This window comes from Anas platyrhynchos, chromosome 21 (genome assembly GCF_047663525.1).
Source record: "Anas platyrhynchos isolate ZD024472 breed Pekin duck chromosome 21, IASCAAS_PekinDuck_T2T, whole genome shotgun sequence".
Taxonomy (NCBI): Eukaryota; Metazoa; Chordata; class Aves; order Anseriformes; family Anatidae; genus Anas; species Anas platyrhynchos.
Genome location: NC_092607.1, coordinates 14,859,058 through 14,878,473, shown reverse-complemented (window position 1 = coordinate 14,878,473; position 19,416 = coordinate 14,859,058). Strand labels below are relative to the sequence as shown.

The 19,416-nt window shown below is 45.7% G+C and overlaps 1 protein-coding gene across 7 annotated transcripts in view; it reads right to left on the bottom strand.

The window, feature by feature from the left end:
* Positions 1 to 219: 219 nt before the first annotated feature.
* Positions 220 to 19,416, bottom strand: part of CDH4 (cadherin 4) — a 670,220-nt gene continuing 651,023 nt past the window's right edge. For all 7 annotated transcript variants that reach the window (XM_038166209.2, XM_038166207.2, XM_038166208.2 and 4 more), the window contains 6 exons: positions 18,498 to 18,640; positions 14,688 to 14,921; positions 13,399 to 13,632; positions 8,863 to 9,002; positions 6,794 to 6,958; positions 220 to 5,483 (listed from right to left, as the gene is read on the bottom strand). In XM_038166209.2, coding sequence (XP_038022137.1) covers positions 5,277 to 5,483; positions 6,794 to 6,958; positions 8,863 to 9,002; positions 13,399 to 13,632; positions 14,688 to 14,921; positions 18,498 to 18,640 — 1,123 coding nt within the window. In that variant the 3' untranslated portion in view covers positions 220 to 5,276. The remainder of the gene's footprint in view (positions 5,484 to 6,793; positions 6,959 to 8,862; positions 9,003 to 13,398; positions 13,633 to 14,687; positions 14,922 to 18,497; positions 18,641 to 19,416) is intronic.

The window sequence follows — 19,416 nt, the reverse complement described above, 5'->3', positions numbered from 1 at the left end:
CTTGCTTTAAGGAATGCAAACTTGCCAGCCCCCAGACAAGTGCAGAAGCACCTGGGGACTCCGAAAATACCATTGATGCCCATGCACACAGACCCAAACCTGTGGCCAGGCCATTGAGCTTATTTGCCTCACAGCAAGAGGAAGTCTGTCATCAGCAAATGCAATGGGCTGGGCATGGGGGAGAGTGAAATGGAATTAAAAAAAAAAAAAAGCAAGTGAGACTATTCAAAAGGGGGACTTTATTTTTATTACACTGGAGCCAGGCGTCAGTGCGCCAGTTCAGCTTTGATACACAATAAATCAGCAAAGCTGTTACTCAGTTTGGAAACCAAGATTGCAGTGGCACTAAAAACACATTGAAAACATTTACTTTCTTCCCTATTTTTTTTTTTCCCTCTTTTGATTTTGGTACAAAAATGGTACAAACAACAATACAAAATATTTGTGCTGTTGACGGTTACAAAAAATGGTTTTTGAACTCGGTTAACGGACGCAAACTGCTTTTGCGCTTCAGCGTGAATACAGCAGAACAGCAGAAGTCTTCCTCGAGAACAACCACAGTCATGCGGGCTGCTACACAGCTTCTCCATCGTTAAAGGAAACATGCAAAATCATAATTAAAAGAAAGTGCTCCAATTATACATCTATATGTCATCGTTGGTTTTTTTCACCTATCTGCTTTGTAGCTTCAAGCACTAACTACATTATGTACACATCATGGTGAGCAGTTGGGCATGGGGTTTGTGTGTACTTGAGATAACTTTGATTTTTTCCCCATGAAACTGAGTTAACTTTGCGTGGGAGACACCTACGTTGTCTAGCTGCTGTTTTAAACATCATGTTCATCGTTACACAGCATTCCCCCCATTTTTTTTCACACTTACAATGAAGAGCTTCAAAAGACATCACAAATAAAAGTCCTGTATTTTACCTTAATATGTTTCTTGAGACTAAACAAAGTCGCAATCTTGGCATATTGTGTTGTACAGACCCTGCCTGCCCTGCCCGTCACAGTTCTCCAACACCTGGACGTTGACCCTATGCCAAGTGGGTGCAGGTGACACAGCCACCTCCGACAGCCCACTTACTGCTGGAGGGTGAATTTGGACCCGAGTATCCCCAAAAGCCCAGCCACAGAGGCTCAGGTGACTGCTGCACGGACATGAGCTCCCCACCACCCCCTTACAACCATCAATGGCATTGCCTGGTCCAGCAAAAACAGGAAAAACAAATAAACAAACAGGAAAATGCAAAACTATAAGCAGAACTATGAGTAGCACTTAGGACACCGAGAACAGACTTGCCTATTTACTGTCATTAATTACCTGCTGAATTTCCTTGTTGCCTTGCAAAGCATTTCCGTGACAGATGCTTCTCCCTTTCTACAGGCTGTGCAATTATCAGACAGGGGCCGTGCCCCAGGTGGCTGCAGGCACAGTGGGGACCTAGGGCATGGATGGTCCTGGCTCAGAGATGGGTAAGCTTCATGCTGAGGAGGTGGGAGCCACACGAAGCATCACTGTCCCTGTCCCTGTCCCCTAGACACTGCTGAGAGCTGTGGTACTGGCTCCTGGCAGTGGTGCGGGGTATGGGGGGAAATTGGGTGTGAAAATGCTCTTTTTGGAGTGGGCTCCCCTTCATCTGTCTGAAACCAGTGCTCTTTCCCCCGCCGCCTCGTGGTGGGCAAAAAGTGGGGCTCCAATGTGTGGGCGCCACTTATTTCAATAGTTTCTTGAAGTTGGTGCTTCAATTTATTTATTCAGAGAATAACCTTGTGTGGCCTGTAAGAAAAGCCTGTAAGTTTAGGGAAAGTTGGTGTTTCCCCCCCTCAGCTCCTGGTAAGCTGCAGCCACCTCCAGCCGTGAATGGCAATGCCACTTCTTCCACGGGACCCCTCAGATTAATGTATACTGCATTATCTTAGCTGGTTATAAAGTGTAATTCATATTAACAAGCAAAAAGCTTTGCAAAAGTGTTCTATTTTCATTGCTCGATGTGCTGCTCGCTTACCTTCTGCCTGTTCCACCGCGAGGAAAGGGGCCGGACCCTGCGGCCACGTTTGTGGGACTGCAAAGGTGAGTGTAGAGGGTGCGGGGAGGAGGAGGAGGAGGAGAAGAAGGAGGAGCAGGAGGAGGTTGTCCTATGGAGGGAGACTGAGCAGAACTGGGTCAAAAGATAATGAACTAGTTGGTTTGATTTATAGGCTTATGGGGTTGGAATGTCTGGATTGCAAATGCTGCAGAAAAATATCCGCTGATTTTTAAAGAAAAGTTTCCAATGGAAGCAGGCTGATTTATTTTTAATCACTCCGACAGTTTTGTTTGACTTAGGTTGCATAAAATGTTCTTAAAATCCTGAACTGTTTAGACAAGCTGAAGTCTGACAGCGTCTCCCTCCTGGCTGGGGAGGGAGCTGCTCCTGTCTGCAGTGCTAGGGGGGCGGCTGCCCCCTGCAGCCCTGGGTATGGCCCCTGGGCACACACCACAACCTGTAGGCCATTGCCATGGCCAACAGCACGCCAGGCATCAAGCACCAGGTGCTCTGGAGCCCATGTTCGGCTCCTGCTGATATAGCCAGGTGTCCGCATGGCTCGGCATCCAGGCCGGCAGTGCTGTGGGAAGCGGGTGCCATCGGCTCCTCCTGGCCTCTGTCTGCCTCCTTCACCTGGTGGTGAGGTTATGGTGATGGGCACAAAGCAAGGCCGTGACTGGGGAATTGTTATTTATTATGCTGCTGCTGTGGCCGGGTGGCTTCAGAGGAGGAGCACACTGAAGTTGGTGCCAGCCTGCAGACAAGTGGAAGGCCTGAGGCAGCAGAAGGGGGAGGCCAAAGGCTCAGGGGGACCCCAGCAGCTGGAGGCTGGGAGCTGCCAGGCCTGCCGGAGGCTGGGGGGGGGACGAGGGCGGCCAGGAGGAGGGGAAGGCTCACGGCAGAAGCATGCCAAGACCTTCATGGTGGTTTCATGAGACAACCGAGTGCCCAGCTCTTGAATAGAAACCTGCAAAGGCCGCCCTTCATGAGGACGGGGCGCGTGCTGCTTGCAGCCATGTCCTCGCCTGGCTGTGGCCACCGCTCCCGGGTCTGCCGGGGCTGAGCCATCCATCGCCCCCGGGGCTCCTCCAGAAACTCATCTGAGCGTGTGTTTGCTCTCTGGGCAGTGAAAGGACAAAGTGACCGGGCGGCTAACTGACCGACCAAGAGAAAAAGAAAGATCGCACCCTCGGTAATTAATAACATACTGGTAACGGTTTGAGTCCCCTTGGGCAGACTTTTACCACATTCCACTTCATACAAGACACATTTCAAATGCTCGTTAATTTACAGAAATTGCATTTTATAGAAAATATGATACAGTGAAATATAAAATGCACTAGGAGCATTTCAAAAATCTATAGAGACGATCTTGCAGCCTAGTATACCCTCTGAAACAACGTCCACTCGTTACCACAAGCTCTCTTCTTCTCATTCTCGCGCTCTCTCGCGTGCACGCGCTCGCTCCCCCCGCCCCCCCGTTTAACTCTTAGCATTCAACTTGAGAATTAATCAAGATATCAAAAAAGCATGATTATCCCCTGGATAATCACCTTCCAGTACTGTGCACATTCTTGGATTTAAATGAAAATATATCTAAGCACTTTTACAATTTTTAGCGAACCCACTGCAAAATCGTCTGCAGAATATAAAACACAGGTAATCCAAGATTTCATAGCACATTAATTAAGTGGCTCATAATCCATTAAATGTGGTTTATATTACACATCCATGCAGTCTAAATCATTTTACAAACATTAGACAGAAACCCACTAGTCCAAATCAGTAAAGGAAAAATGTAATAAAAAAAGCTAATAACTATTTGTTATTGGTTAAACTGACCCTACATATAAACTAGGTAGTATGCTACCATTTATAATACTGATGTTGAATTATGCCTGGATGCTGCAAAACCTCTTGCTTGCTTGGCAATGCTCGAGCATATTAACCACAAGATACTTAACAGGCCCTCGTTGCACTTCTTCTCCAAAAAAAACATTTACTACAGATAGCAGCGCCTACCCATCGAATATAAAGGACACACATTAGCTGAGTTACATGATGCTGTTGAGCTTTGGCTACTGATGCTCCAAGGCATTAATGTCGTTCTAGGCTAGCTCCATACTTACGGATGGCAAAAGTGCTGAGCGCCGGCTTCTGCCCATCGCGTGCCCCAGCCTGCAGTGGGGCAGAGACACGTGAGAGGCAAAAGAGCATCGGCTTCATGCCTACGGCACCACTGGAGACGTGGGACGGCACCACGTAACCCAGCCGGTATTTACACCACTCGTGGGAGCCAAAACACGCCGATAGCATAAAAACAAACAAATGGGCCTTTGGTCATTTCACGATTTACTTGTAGGGTTTAGGCAAGGGCTGTTGGAGAGTTCTGTGGCAATAACCAAAGGCTTTATCAATGCTATAGTTCTATGCAGCTACATTGAGTGTGACCAGGTTACAGCAGAGCCCCCTAGTCGGTATTTTGCATCTGATAACACTGAATTATATACAACATGATGACTAGTTCACCACCTGCTGAGGCTTAAAGATGGCTGTTAAGATTTCCACTCAAAACATCTCCCCCTCCCGCCCCCCATCCTCTCCACCCCAGAGTGAGTCACCCCCTTAAAAAAAAAAAAAAAAAAAGGCAAAAAAGAAACAATCTCCACAGTTCCTTTTTGTTAACTCCTTCCCAGCTAGAACTGGCTTAGGGTCACAGGGAGTGCTGCCCAGGATGGTTGTATGTTTGTTTTCATCACTCCTGAGATTGAAGGGAATCTGATACATGCACCAAAAGGCACTTTCAAATATATATATATATATATTTTAAAAACAGTGCTTCTGTTCTAAGAAATTCAAGTTAAGACAGAGTGCCTTTCACTCTCTTTAGTCATAAAGCAGATAAACGAGCAATATCCCAGCTGACATTAAAAAAAAACAAAAACAAAAACAAAAAAACCTGCAGCAGAGACAAGTGTTCATGCGAGACAGCTCAATATTCTAAAAAAAAAAAAAAGAAAAGAAAAAGGAAAAAAAAATAAACCTCCTAAATCACCACTAAAAATAACAATACAGTCAGCAGGGGATATTAATTAAAAAAAGCTGCCACATCTGTACAGTTCTTTGCTTCTGCATCGGCTCTTTCTGTTAACGTTGTCGTCTGTGGGTTTGTTTTTAATTGTTTTTATTTTCTTCTTCTTCTTCTTCTCTCTCTTTTTTTTTTTTTTTAAATAAGTGAGGTCAGTTCAATCCTCCTCGCCTCCCCCGTACATGTCCGCCAGTTTCTTGAACCTGGGGCCCCAGTCGTTAAGGTAATCGTAGTCCTGGTCCCCGGAGCTGGAGGAGTTGAGGGAGCTGACGGAGCCGGCGGTGGAGCCGCTGCCCTCGTAGTCAAAGACCAGCAGGGAATCGTAGGGGGGGGCCGTGGGGTCGTTGTCCGCCGCACGCAGGCCCTTGGGGTGGCAAAGAGACGGTGTTAGTGCCCATGTTTCATGGTGATGGTGCTGGGGAAGGGTGCTGGGAGGGTTGGCATGCCTGCAGCAAAGCTAAAGGAGGGTGGTTCCTGGGGATCTAAGCAAGTGGGGGCACAACGCGCAACCTCTGCTCTGCATCCAGCAGAGATGTGGGGTGTGAAACACTGGGCAGGGGGTCCCGGGGGAGGCAGAAAAGCATTGCTGCTCCAGCTTGTGCTAAGCGAGTGTGGTGTGGGCAGCAGTCTGGGCCAGCACCAGAAATGGCCTTGGGATACGGAGAAAAAGAATTGCTTTGCTGCAGCCCAGTGCCAGGAAAAGCCGCATGGAATAGACCTGCAATAAAGAAACCTGGTCTGTGCTCACACGTCCAGAAACTCCAGCCTCAGTGTGGGGAGACAGAGTCCGTCTTACTGCAGCAAACAGCAGCCAGAGCATGCATGAAAGCGAGCCTCCAAGTGCATGTATGTGCATGACTGTGAGTGTGAAGGATGGGCAGGAACAAAGGAAGAAGGTATTTTAGGGAGGAAAATGAGAAAAAGCACAGCAGGAAATTGATATAATAATAGAAGTAAATCGCTACAACATTTATTTTTCTGACTTGCAGAATGGATGGTGGTTTTTGTCTCAGAGGAAATAATGCATTGATTGGCTTGCAACCACTCAATCACTCATTTTAAAACTAAAAATGAGGTGAGATGCTAAATTGATAGATATTTGTACAAGTAGATAAAGGAACAGTAATCTAAGGTAAAACAAAGAAACCCTCTCTGATCTGTGATGAATCTCTGTGCTCTGCAAACTCTTTGAGTTTGAGACCAAATAGAGAAGACACAGACTGGTGAAATAATTGCAAGTCCAGAGCCACAAAAGGCACTTCTGGCTTTAGGCAAATCATCCGGCTGTCCAGCCACATGGCAAGGAAATTCCTCCTCTGTCCCCATCCAGGCAGTGTATTTACTGACAGCAACTGCAGCACTCACAGCAGTCAAAGGGAGAGCAGGAGCAGGTTATACTGCCCGGATCCTGAAAAGTGTGCTGTTTTTGATATCCTCAAACCAGAAATCTCGGGGTTTTTGTTTGCACTTTGGCTTTTATAGGCTTGGAGCCTTTCTTAGACCAAGTCTTGCTTCCTTTGCACATCGTAATTGTTCCCTGTGCTCTGATCAGACTTCTCGTGGGAGGAATAGCATCATTTGGTCCATAAAACAGCCAGGAAAATGTTACACAGCTGATGCTAGCTGGCTGCTCAAGCTTTTAAGATGTGACACAGGACACCCTTAAGAACATACCTCATTTATAAAGTCACCAATATCCCCGGGATGTGGGATTACTGGTCTTATAGGATACTGCGGTTCAGCACCAATAGGCCTCTCATCCACCCTTCTGACTCCAGGTGCCTTGTTCAGCACGTGATCCATGGTCTCTGGCTGCTGGAGCTGGCTTAAATCATAATCCTGTGACAAATGGAAAGGCACGAAGTGAAACCAAGGTTTTTCATTCAGATCACCTACGCTCCTGACATTGCATCAACATACAAAGAAGTTGAGGAGGCTAATCTTTTCTCAGCTCAAGTTCGATGCCAAATCTTGTTCCTGGGTATGTAGCACCTCCATCTAAATTACAGATGAACCTGACCTCTGAGTAGCTCATAAAATTGACTTCATAAGACTGTATCTTAAAACATAAGTTAAATCAAATATTTAAATACCTTTTGAATATTTAACACAGTGTCCAAATCTTTGGGATAAAAAATTAGCTTTGGTTTGCATGTGCCTAGATATGTGCATAAATTTTGGATGAAATACATAATATAATGTAAATACATGGTGTTGGTAGACATATTATTGCAATTACATTTGTACAGAAGTAAAAACATTAAAATGTGTACTGCATTTATGCATGTAGGCCTTTTAAAGTAATTATGTTCTTTCTGCTTGTGAAAAATCCCAGCAGAATAGGTTTCTATCAGGGAATGAGAACCAGGTAATATTCCATTAAAAATGTATTCATGTAGGTAATGGTGTTTTGCTGCTTTTCCTCTGCTGTTATTTTTAACGAATCCTTTCTAAAATATTTAAGCTTACAGTGTAGTTGCCTGAAACCAGATACTTCAGCGAGTCTGAATGTTTATAACAGTACTTTGTTCTACTGGTAAAACTGTTCTTGTGCTCAGATGAGGATGATTGAATCTCCAGGAGCAATATTTATAAATATCTTGTCAGTGACAAGAAAAAAGAAATGCTAATTGCAAGGATTTTTCTGTTGAATAAGAACTTTACAAATTTTGGGCAAAGTCCCTGCCTTGGATCCCTGGGGTGGCTCTCACTGTGCTCCCTTGCTTGCTTTTGGGTGCTGGGGGACCTCCAGGGCAGGACGTGCTGCAGTGCCTCAGTCAGCGCCAGCCGCTGACCTCGGGACTCCTGGACACCAGCCCTGACTACTACGTGGTCCATTTCAGCAAGCAAAAATGAAACTGTGACATGATGCAGAGACATCATTTGCATGAACAAAATATTTGAGAGTGTCCTGGGCTCTTCTGTTAGGTGGGAATAAAATAAAAAAACAGTGACCTAAACACAAGAGGCCAAACTTTGGAATTTTAGCCAAGGAAATACATCTGTAGCAGAGGGACAGCACATCCCCAGAGTGCAGGCCAGGGATGTCTACATGTCACATCAGCAGTGCTGTCTGTAGTAAGAAGCCACTACAGAAGAGTTGACACGTTTGGGCAGACGTGGCTGAGGGCTCTGTCCCCCAGCAAAGCTTTGCCATTTATAAGCTCTGTGGTGAGAAAGAAAATCCCCAAATGTATTTAGACATTTCTCACAAACCATGCCCAGAAATTAGAAGAAATTAAAGGCACACCAGGGACAATTAAGAAAGTACAGGGGAAGTAAAAAAGCTTTATGCTCAAGCATACCAAGGCAGGTGCCTCCAGCCACAGGGCTGGGGTGGGCGGTAGCCAGTAGTTGCTTTTCCGGAGATCTCTGAAGGGGTATGGGAAAATACATGCCTTTAATGACCAAAACAGCAGAAATATTGCTTGAACATGAGTGTCTATGGATTGATTTATAACCCCTCCCCAGGAAGCTGGGCTGGGGATAGCAAAATCCATGTGGCACTGTGCTCCTGGCATGGTACTGCTTACACAGGAGCATGTGCCAGAAACATGGTGAAAGCCCTGGACCTAGGGTGGCTCTCATCAATGCCTACCCCACACTGGGGAAGCCAATAATGCTGCCCGGGCATAAACAAGAGGGTATACAGCCCTTTGCAAATACACTAGTGAAAACGATGTGGTTTCTGCCTTTTTTTGAGAGTAGAGATTGAACAGTTACTCTGGCCAAGACCTTCTCACCTGATCTTCTTCTCCACCTCCCTCTTCATCGTACTTCAGGATGTTGTCCCTCACGTCATCCTCGGGGTCGATCAGGAGCTGCTTGGTGTGGCGCTCCTTCTCCCGACGTTTCATCCACACCACGAAGAGCAGCACCATGGCTGTAAGAGTGAAGGAGCTGGGTGAGCCGGGATGTCCCAGGCTGCATGGGTCAGAGCGTGGTGGCACCTCCTAACACCTCGCCTGTGCTCTTATGCTATGGAGGAGGCTGGCTGCTAGCTGAGAGGCATGTCCCCTGGGTTTATGCAGCCACCAGGAGAGGGAATAAATACCCCTCTTGGAGTAGCAGCCCCATTTTATGAAGACAAAGCATACACTGATGTTAAAGGCTAATGATGTTTTGAATAATTTCCCATGCAAGAATCCTCTGCACATGTCAGCGTGTGCTGAACAAATGTTGAATGAACTGCATATGTTGCAACTTACAGTAGATTGCAGACCACGATGAGTCTGGGGAAGAAACCTCACTGACTGCTAGTAAGAGGAAAAAAATGTTATCCTCTTGCATGTTCTAATTTATAAGGGAGAGATCAGTGAGAGCTGTAAATGCTATGACAGGCCTCCTCCAAACAGTTCTTTAAGCTCCATCACGAATGCTGATTGAGCTGATGTTTATCAGAAGTAAAACACACAATCAAAGGAAAAGCAAACGGCAAGTGTGAAAACAGCAGCTTTCTGAAGACATTTGATCTAAATCCTGAGTTTTCTAGAAGAAGCATAAAATAAAAACAAAGGAAAGAGAGTTGCAGAGCTGCTGAGAAGCAAACAGGTACAGGCAAATGAACAGCACCTTTACACTAGTGGTGGTCTTGCCAGTGTGCACACTGATGTCAGCTCGGGTTGTGAGCCCTGGCCTTGGCAGTCATCCTGCTGAGCTGTCTGCAGTTTGCTAAGCAAGACTGATTTGGGGAGACTGGGTAACGCCGGGTTGTGTAATTTGATTTATACTCACTCATATTCTTCTTTGGTAAGTGAGGGTGGCATTCTAAACTTCTAAAATCATATTAGCCAGGCATGAGCATATGCATTTTACCATCGACTTGCAAAGCAGATCTAAGATCACGGGAAACCCTTTCAGCTTTGCAGAAGGGAGAGCAAATCTGGTATCACACAGCAAACCTCCTCAGCCATCAGCATTTGCGTGCCAGGCCCTGGCTAATCTCTCAGTACAGTAACAGAGAGAAATGAACACTTGCATCTTGAGAAAGTTTTCTCAGCTTTAACAGCTTTACCCAAAGAGAGCTGGCTCCCTGCTCCGTAACCACCTTCTTCAGACGGCCACGGCCCACAGGCTGTGGGCTCCATAAGACTTCCTCCATGTAAGTTGCTTTGGGAACTTTACATTCCACTAATGTAAAGCAACCAGACCTCATCTTCTCCAAGAACTTGAGTCGCTAGCTTTCATTCTCATCCTCTGTAGCTGTAAGAAATGCAACAAAAACTGCAGCTACACCTCCTGGTGTCTGCTTTCCCCTCCATTCCACATGAGAGCTGAGGTGCTGGCAATCAGCAGGAGAAGGGAGAGACGGACAGACAGTGTAGCTGGGAATGGGTGGCTTGGCTTCATCTCACCGGGGTTAACCTCAACCATGCCAAATCAATGCAGCCAACACAAGGAAACCCAAGTAAGATGGAAGATCCCAGGCCATCACTGTGCTGTTAGCTGCATGAGGAGAACAAGCAGCTGCTGTTTCCCACCATCCCATATTTTATTTCCCCTTGCCTCCTCCTGGAGCTCGTAGGGCAAGCAGAGGGGAGCAGCTCGAGGCCTCCTGGACCGTGGGGGCTCAGGCGGGCAGCCCAGCTGGCAGCCCCCGCCACAGGGGGAGGTGGTTTAGGTGGATCTGAGTTTTTCCTCCCAGCACCGAAGCGTTTATACCCAACAGGAATTCACTGAAGAGAGCAGAAGAGGACTGGACAGCTAATTACCGCCATTGTGTGCCAACTGGCTGCCATCCTTGCCTGCTAGCTAACAGAATTGTTTTCAGATAGTTCAGCATTTCTTTAATGCTTATCCTAGATCTATTCAGGAGACAAAAAAGAAAAAGGGAAGAAAATGTAACTCTTATCTGCAATATAAAACCTCAGCTATTTAGCAGACTATTGAAGTCCTTTTCTCGTCTTTCCTTTTCAAGTCTCTCACAACAAGATACCTGCCTAGTCCACAAAGACAATATTATAATGGTTACCAGTTTTTTTTTCCCTTTATTTTTTTCAAATGCTACTTTTTCATGCACTTGTGGAAAAAACTGTGCCATTAACGCCTTTACAGCTACCTTGAAAAAAACCAAGACCTTCAAAGTGTCAATAGCGGATGTAGTGCACTCTCCTTCCTTTTATTCACTCTGCAGAATGGGAAGTGCTATTACTGCTGTTAGACCCATTTTCACTCTGCATGTAGTTTTTCTTGAAATCTATTGTCTTCACCCTTCACAATTTTTTATTGCATTGCTCTTCTCCTAAATGTGTTATTCGTGCAGCTAATACATCAGGTATTAGGAAAAAGAAAAAACCTTTGAGCAAAGGTAAAGGCAGAAACTTCCTTCACCTGAGCAACCTCAGATCTGTCCCCTTGCTGCTCCTTTCTTTTAAAGCCATCAAACTTTGACCTGCTGACTCTAAAATGGACAAATAGCACAAAAAAAAGTCCTATCTGCCTTTTTGCAGGCTTTTGTTCAGAGGTCACGATATAAAATAGATACAAAGGCGGCAAAACACTAGAAGGATGTAGCTGAAAAACTCCGTTCATCGCAAATTACATTTTTCATCACTGATACAGTGCTTTGCAGCTCTTGAAGATAAAAAAAAAGTCAATTAGAATTACAATGAATGTAAAAATAAGCTTTTGTAATAAAACCCATAATTTAAAAAGGGATAATGTATCTGCGAATGAGAAGAGGAATCTCTTAAATCAAACGTCCTTCAGCTGATGTTAATTTCAGTCAATAGGATTTTCAACTGCTTAAATCATATTTTAGGACTGGATTTAAACAAGAGAAGCAAAAAGAAGTCCTGTGTTTTATCGTCTCTGGGACCTGTGGTGCAAACTTTTCCCGTGCCCTCATCCTTAGAGTTAGGAACTGATCTTCCATGGGGTGGTGAAGCCTACAGAGCATCAGTGCATAGGCACATAAGCATGCCTGCAAGCCCTGCTGTAGAAAACGTGTTGGGAACTGATGAAAGCCACTCCTTTTTCAAGGTGTGTAATTGCAGGTGCCCGCATTCACAACAAACGTGCATGGTGAAGGGGACAACCTCAAACATGTCGCTGCTGGGACCCCACATCCAAGAAAGGGCAGAAATCGTGCATCAGAGCTGTGCACGGGGATGTCTGCACCTGCTTGGATGGGCTGGACGAGGAGTTGGGGGGCTGCACAGCCACAGGCACCAGCTTTGCTGCTCCCTCTCCAGACTGGTAGGGTAAATCAATTATATGACTGTGTATTCCATCGCTGGCCCAGGAGGGTGGATGTTTGCCCAGAGATGACCCATTCTCTTAATGTACCATATCGTATCTGCATTAGGTGACATTTGTAGCATACGTTGCTCTGTCTGTTCTCTGTTTAAACACATTGGGGGTAAAAATTAAATGTGATTTAACACCATAACTCCCATTAGCTTTAATGGGAGTCCCATGGTTTCATCCTGTGTTTCTTGATGAATATTTACCTCATTGTTCATTTCAGCGCTCATTTTTATCTATCCCTACTGTGCCAACTCCTGCTTGAAGTTATAATGATATCATTTTTATTTTTAAATGTGCGCACACATGGTTATTGGCAATGCTTATGAAAGCCCGGGACTAATAGCATTGCTGGGCAATCGGGAGGGCTGTGCCTCTGCCTTGGCTGACAGCACCCCCAGCCCTTGAGCTCTCCCTACAAACCAGGAGGATCCTTCCTCTGCAAACACTAACAATCCACCTCGATTCTCCAATCCCTCGCAATTTTACAAGCAATAGGAATAACTACCATTCTTATTTTTTTTTTTTTTTTTTTTCCCTTTGCATTGAACAACTGGAAAATCACAGCTGTGTACTGGCTCCGGCAGGGACCAGCTGGACTCCCATAAGTGGTGCATCTGGAACTGGGAACCAGTAAATCCACAGTCACATAGGGACAGGCAGTGCCCCGAGATCTGTGGGGCATTTTGCCACAGGACTGGGGACAAGTCATTCAACTTTTTTTCTGCAGAATGTGGAGAATCGTATCACACTCACTACCTACAGGATGTTGTCAGATGCAACGAATATTTGTAAAGTTCCTGGAAGTCCTAGAAAGAGAAGTCTGGCACACGCAGTCCGTGGTCCAGCTCTCGCTTTGCTGACTGCGCTGAAGGAGGCTGGAATGCAGATAAATGAATCCCCACCCGCAGCACAAAGCTCACAGCTCTGCCCTTTTCATGGAGCTTGTGAAAAATACAGCATATAATGGGACCAAGGGGAACAGGACGGGAAATGTGACACTTCCCAGCAGCGTCACCCCCTGCGGCACTTACTTAGTAAAATAATGATGCAGATCAGGATGGCAATGATGGCTCCCGTGCCCAGTCCCGCAGCAGCTACTGCCCCGATGGTGGTGCAGTCGCCGTTCTCATCGCACGGGCACACCTTCACTTTGATCACGGACGTGTTGTACAGGGGAGGGTTTCCCGAGTCCGTCACGATGATCGGCACGTCGTACACACCGGCTTCCAGGTACATGATTCGTAAGCTGAGCTGGGCGTAATCACCTGGAGAAACCAAGACAGACAAATGGATGGCAGACACTGGGGGAGCCCTGCAGCCGTACTCACGCGAGCAGCGCTCTGATGGAGCAGGCTATGGAGTCTAGAAGAAGAGGCTGCCAATACCACAACTGGGCCCCAATGCTCAGTCAGCAGTCAGCCTGTGGTTTGTAAACTAAAGTGTGTCTCCGTCACCATGCTAACATACCTTGGTGCTATTTGCAAACCCCATTGCATGCGTTTAAAATGGGAGGAAATGCCAAAAATGAAGCACGAGTGGTGGTCCCCTGGTCTGGGCTGCACCTGGCCTCTCTGCAGGCTCTCTGCTTGCCCACCCTCCCTCCATGGGGCTTTAGGGAAGCCCAAAACCCATCGAGGACATGCTCAGCCATGTAATCCTCCTTGTGTTCCTTCCCATTGCAGCACCAGAGCTGGGGGCTCAGCCCCAAACCACAAGGGCACAAGGCTGGCAGAAGGTGCCAGACCTCGGCGAGAGGGAGCAGCTTTGAAGACAAAACCAGCCCGAGGCTCCAGGATGTTTTCAATCCTCTGCTGAAACTACCAATCAGAGAAGCAATTAGGGCCAATTGTGGTTGCATGCTGCAATATAAAAATCCTTCACATACTGGTAATCTTCACACTTACCTAGCCCTCCTGGTTCCATGGTAAATTAAAAGGCTGCCTTTATGCAATTATGGTCAGAGAAATGAACATTGATCCTGATTGTGGCTTATGACAATTACACTGGAACATAAGGAAGACTGATAATAGCTTTTTTCCCCTTGGCCATTATGGATGATTTATACTCTGTTCAGTACTGATAACCGTTCATAATTATGAACTGCATTAAAAAAAGCCAAGTGCCAAGGCTCTTAGAGTTATGCTGCAGGTCTGATACAAATCATTTCTGATTAACTATCTTGTCTATAATGTCAGCTATAATGTGCTTTAAAAAATAAAAATCAGATAAAAAAGTAGGAAAGTTTGGAAGTTTGAAACCACACGTGGCCTCATTAGCAAATCAGAGTCCAAATGTCCTCAGGATTGCCTGCCCCATTTACCATTCAGCCGTGTTATGGTCCAGTTCTTCCTCACCGCAGATGGCACACTTGGCAGCTCGAAGACAAAGGGCCCAACGTTTGGATCGATGTCAGCATCTGCGGCTGTTATGTTGATGACATTCAGGTTTGGCTTTTCACAGATCTGTGCCTCCTTTGGCAGGAGCTCAGGAGCGTTATCGTTGATGTCGATTAGGTAGATCTGCAGCGTGCCAGTGCCGCTGGCTGGGGGTATACCTGAGCGGGAGAGGCAGAGCTGAACAAGGACCGATGACCATCACCTGGGAAGCAGCGGGTACAACAACACCATGGGCCAACCCACTCTCTGCTTTCCAATTTTGATAAATCAGGATTTTTTCCCTCCCTCCTTGGACCTTACTAGGGACATGCTGCACTTTCATGGTCCCTTGCTTTAAGAGGCATTATTAAACTTCCCCAAGCCTCCTAATGGTGCTGTTTTTTTGCTCCAGCAGAACGTGGATGTTCAGCTCTGCAGATTTGTAGCCTACAGCAATGTCTTTAGTCAAATTCTAAAAATACAAGGAGGTGACGCCAGACTGTTAGTGTAAATTTTGGTAACTGTTGCTCTGAAGAGGAAAAAAACATCGGAAAAAATAGCTAAAAGGAGGAAGAAGAGGGCTTGAAAGAAAAAAATAAATGGTGTAATCCTTTAGTTAACATTTACTGTGGCACTGGCTAGCCAGTTTGTAGATTAGCAGACCACTACGCTGCTTCAAAGATGGTCCACCTCTACAGCCCATCTCACAGTAAGTCCTAGCTTTAGTGAAAGGTCCTTGCTCAAAGCCTACAGAGTGAGCCAACCATCACCAAACATGTTGGGCTGCTACTAATCCATGGCAGCAACAGTACGTCCCAGTATAGGGTTCTTCAGCATCTCTACGTTTGTCCCAACCACCGGGGATGCTACAGCACAACAGTTTTTGTCCTCCAATCTCTTGCTGGTGAAGAGCCACATTTGGCTGACTGGTGACCAGTTACCCAAAGTAAGGCCCACCCTGGCATGAAAAAAGAGCCTTTCCAGAAATGGTGTGGTATTTTTAAATTTTCTCCCCATGCATACATCCAGCAGCTCTGCTCAGGCTTGCCCACTGCCTCCCTTTCCAGGCAGCTTTCCTTCAGCAATTCTTTTTTAAGTTTGTATTTTTAACTCTGGCTCTTCTTCCCAGTGCTGGATACAAAGCTACACAAACCATCCCCTCGCTAGACTTTCAAACATTGCTTCTGCATCCATGGGCTTTCCTGCCTATATTCCTCTCCTTTCTGCTTCCTTTTTTTAAGGGAGCGTTGAAAACTCTGAAGGAGCCCTGGAAATCCTTCTTTCATGATTCCTACATTAGCTCTTCACTCATTGATCTCACCCTTTCATCTTGTAAGCACTGGGTAGGTCTCCCTCTAAAACAATGTCTTTGATCAGCCTTGAAAGTTTCTGGAGAGACAGACAGCTCACCAGGATACCAGGGCTGAACAAGAAAAGAGACTTCTGGGACCAAGAAAAGTGATTGCACTATTTTCATGTTGCCTAGAGTATCTTCTGGGATGAATGCAAGGCCCCCACACATCCACAGCTTCTGAGATAGGTTGAAAGCAAACTGGCAGTCCTGAGAATCACTAACTTGCATGTGGCTGAAATACCCTGCAATCTCTTCACATACAAATGCAGTTTTGTGTGGGTATCTGGGTATCGCTGTGCTCAGGTTCTGGGTATTTTTGGCTCTTTGTGTTCCTGAGGGCAGTTCTGGGCCAGGCTCAGGAAAAATAAAAATTAAAAAAAAAAAATTATGTCCAATTATTGCAAACCAAGTAACATTTTGCATAATTTCAGCTGTTATGTGGAGAGAGCAAAGGTGTGGACAGAGCAGGTACTGATGTATTACAAGGGATCCTTGAACTTTATGCCTAAGAGATGTAAACTAGCACAGTGCTACTGGCTTCAGTGGAGAAATTGGTTCATTGCCTGGAATTAAGATTGACATAGTAACGAGAATATATATATATATATATTTTTTTTTTTTTTTTAAAGGGAACATACCACTGCTACCTCTACACTTAACTGCTGTATTCCAGGGAGTATTTGGCTAAACTGCTTATCACGCACTGAAAATAGCAAAAAGAACTTGAGGAAACAAGATGCTTCTGCTGCAGGAAAGTAAGAAAAATCCCCACCAAAACACCCAAACCAAAGCCTTTCTTTGATGAGTACATGGTGCCAGAGAAGCTAGAACTTGGGAGAAATGTGAAAAGTGTCTATTAGTCTAGATGAAACTTTTGCTGTTATCCTAAGCACTCCAGACAGAATTTTAAATAAGGTGTTGCTTTATGTGCATTTTAACAGCTGCAATATACCAGTGATAGATTAATTTTTCAGAATAAGAGATTTATCTAGGTCCTCACTTTCTGAGCTGCTGAATGATGGATGTGGAGGTGCTGATGTTGAGATGCATCAGCACCAAATCCAGGGAAAGGGGTTAACTCCGCATCACCTTGTACTAAATGCTCTGGCTTTGCAAGGTCAGATGCTGAGTTTTAATTTGATGGGTTCAAGCTCTACCACTGCTTTTGTGTATAGCCTCAGCCAACTCATTTGATCCATTTTGCCCTGGGAATCTCTCAGACAAACGCTGCCAGAACTCATGGGGCTATTTTGGATTTCACTGCCCAGCTGCCTTCACAGGGAAGAAGGTTAGGATGGGACCACACCAGCCCAACCACTGATGGCACCAAGATGGAGTAAAATTTGCTGCTTGGTACTGCTGCTTAGCACCCAAACTCTTCTGTGACTTTGCCTTGCCCCTGTGACTCAGGTTGCAATGAAATTGGAAAATCCCAACCAACAAAGATTTTGTTAGCCCTGAAAGCATCCCCGTATCTACTTATAGCAGACAGCATCCACCAGCCTGAGGGATGGCAACAGCTAACGCAGAAACCAGCCTGAAGCACCTACAGGGTATGAACAACACACTTAGGTGCCCACAGCCAAGCCTAGACTTAATTCTGTTGCTGAAGCATAACTCAGGTTCGGTTTGAGCATCCAGCACCCTGAGGGGAAAGGCGAGGATGGGAGAGGGGGAAGAAGGCCTTCTGCTTGCCCAGGGAAGCTGCTGCAGCAGCAATGGGCTGCTTGCCCTTGAGTGAGGCCAGCGCTGAGGTTCACAGTGCTAATTTGGCCAAAAGTGCTGTGTGATCTTTAATGAGTAGAGAAGATCAAACCTTAACTTCTCCGTGAGAAGATCTGTATTGGTCTCAGCGACTTTGATAATAAAGTACACCAGCATCCAGATGCTCTGATGATGGCTGGACATTTCAGAAATGGTAACAGACAGAGAGAGACTAGCACTGATGACAGACAGACACCTTTCATGAAAGCCACAGCAGTTCAATGGATTGGCTTATTTTTAATACCCTCCTGCCATCCCCTGCAATTATTTCTGGTTTCCCAGTGGAAGGCTTCCTGAATGCTCTGATCAGTGCCTTTGGGACGATTACCAGGACCACTGTGTTCAACAGCCCTTGGAGATCACATCCCTTTGATATTTTTTTAAGTTCAGGCTACACCACTACACTGAACTCCCCAAATCGATTTTCCATTTGCCCTCCCTTTCCCTTAATAACACTCTCTGTATACTGTGCACATTTAATTTACTCCAGCAATTTCCCGTCCCACTTTCACATTTTTGACCATAAAAACCTGGGGAAAAGATAACTTATACTGACAACTCTGTCAGGGCATCATTTCTCTTAATGCATCACATTAGAGTCTTATTGAAGCATGAACAATGTGAAGCCTGGGCTCACCGTTGTCAGCCGCCAAGAATGTGGCCTCGTAGACATTATTCTTAATGTAGTCTGACTCTCGATCAAGGACAGCAGCAGTAGTGATCTGACCATTTGTGGCATTAATGTTCAGCCAGTTTGCAGGATCTGACAGCTTAGAGTATCTACAGAGAAAGGAAATAAATACATGGCAGTCTTTTCACTGACATATCCTTAATATTGCTTGAAATAAGGTTTTTCTGGACTCCTGACCCATGATTCAAAGGACCTTTAGATAACTGGTTTTGTTGACAAACAAAATGCTAATTGAGTGTCCGGTTTTTGACCTCCACAATTATTCAATTTTTCTATTTCTTTCATTTTAAAGGTTTTCCTTTCTGCTAAGTGCCACTTACACGCCAGCTTCCTCCAACTGGGAGTGGATGTAGCCTGAGGACTTTGCAGCCAAGAAGAAACGGGGTCTGCAATGACCACTGCATATGTTTGCCTGAGTTAGAGGACAGATTCCTGCTCTTTCTCTTATATTGCTCTTCCTAAAATGGCTTGTGCTCTAAATCCATGGACATTCCCGTTTTCTGCTGCTCACAAATAAACAACAGGTTGGGAAATACCACTTGGGAAGAACAGCGGTTTTCAGATGTGTTAAACACTGTTTTGGCCATGCCACTCCTTCGTATCAGAATCACATCCTCAGGAGTATAGCGGGAAATCAAAGCTCTATTAAGGCATGGACCAAAGGCTGAAGCCTCTCCTGAAGTATTTTATATGGCTTTGATACAGCGGGTGAGGTGGTGCTATGCACAAGGGACGTTTGCAGAGAACAGCAACAAGGACATGGCTGGAAGGGCCGAGGGGCACATTAGTAAGAGTGCTCCCCATGGGCAGCAACGTGGGGCTATGAGCAAGAACAGATGCATGAGGACAGAGCCCTTATTTGATA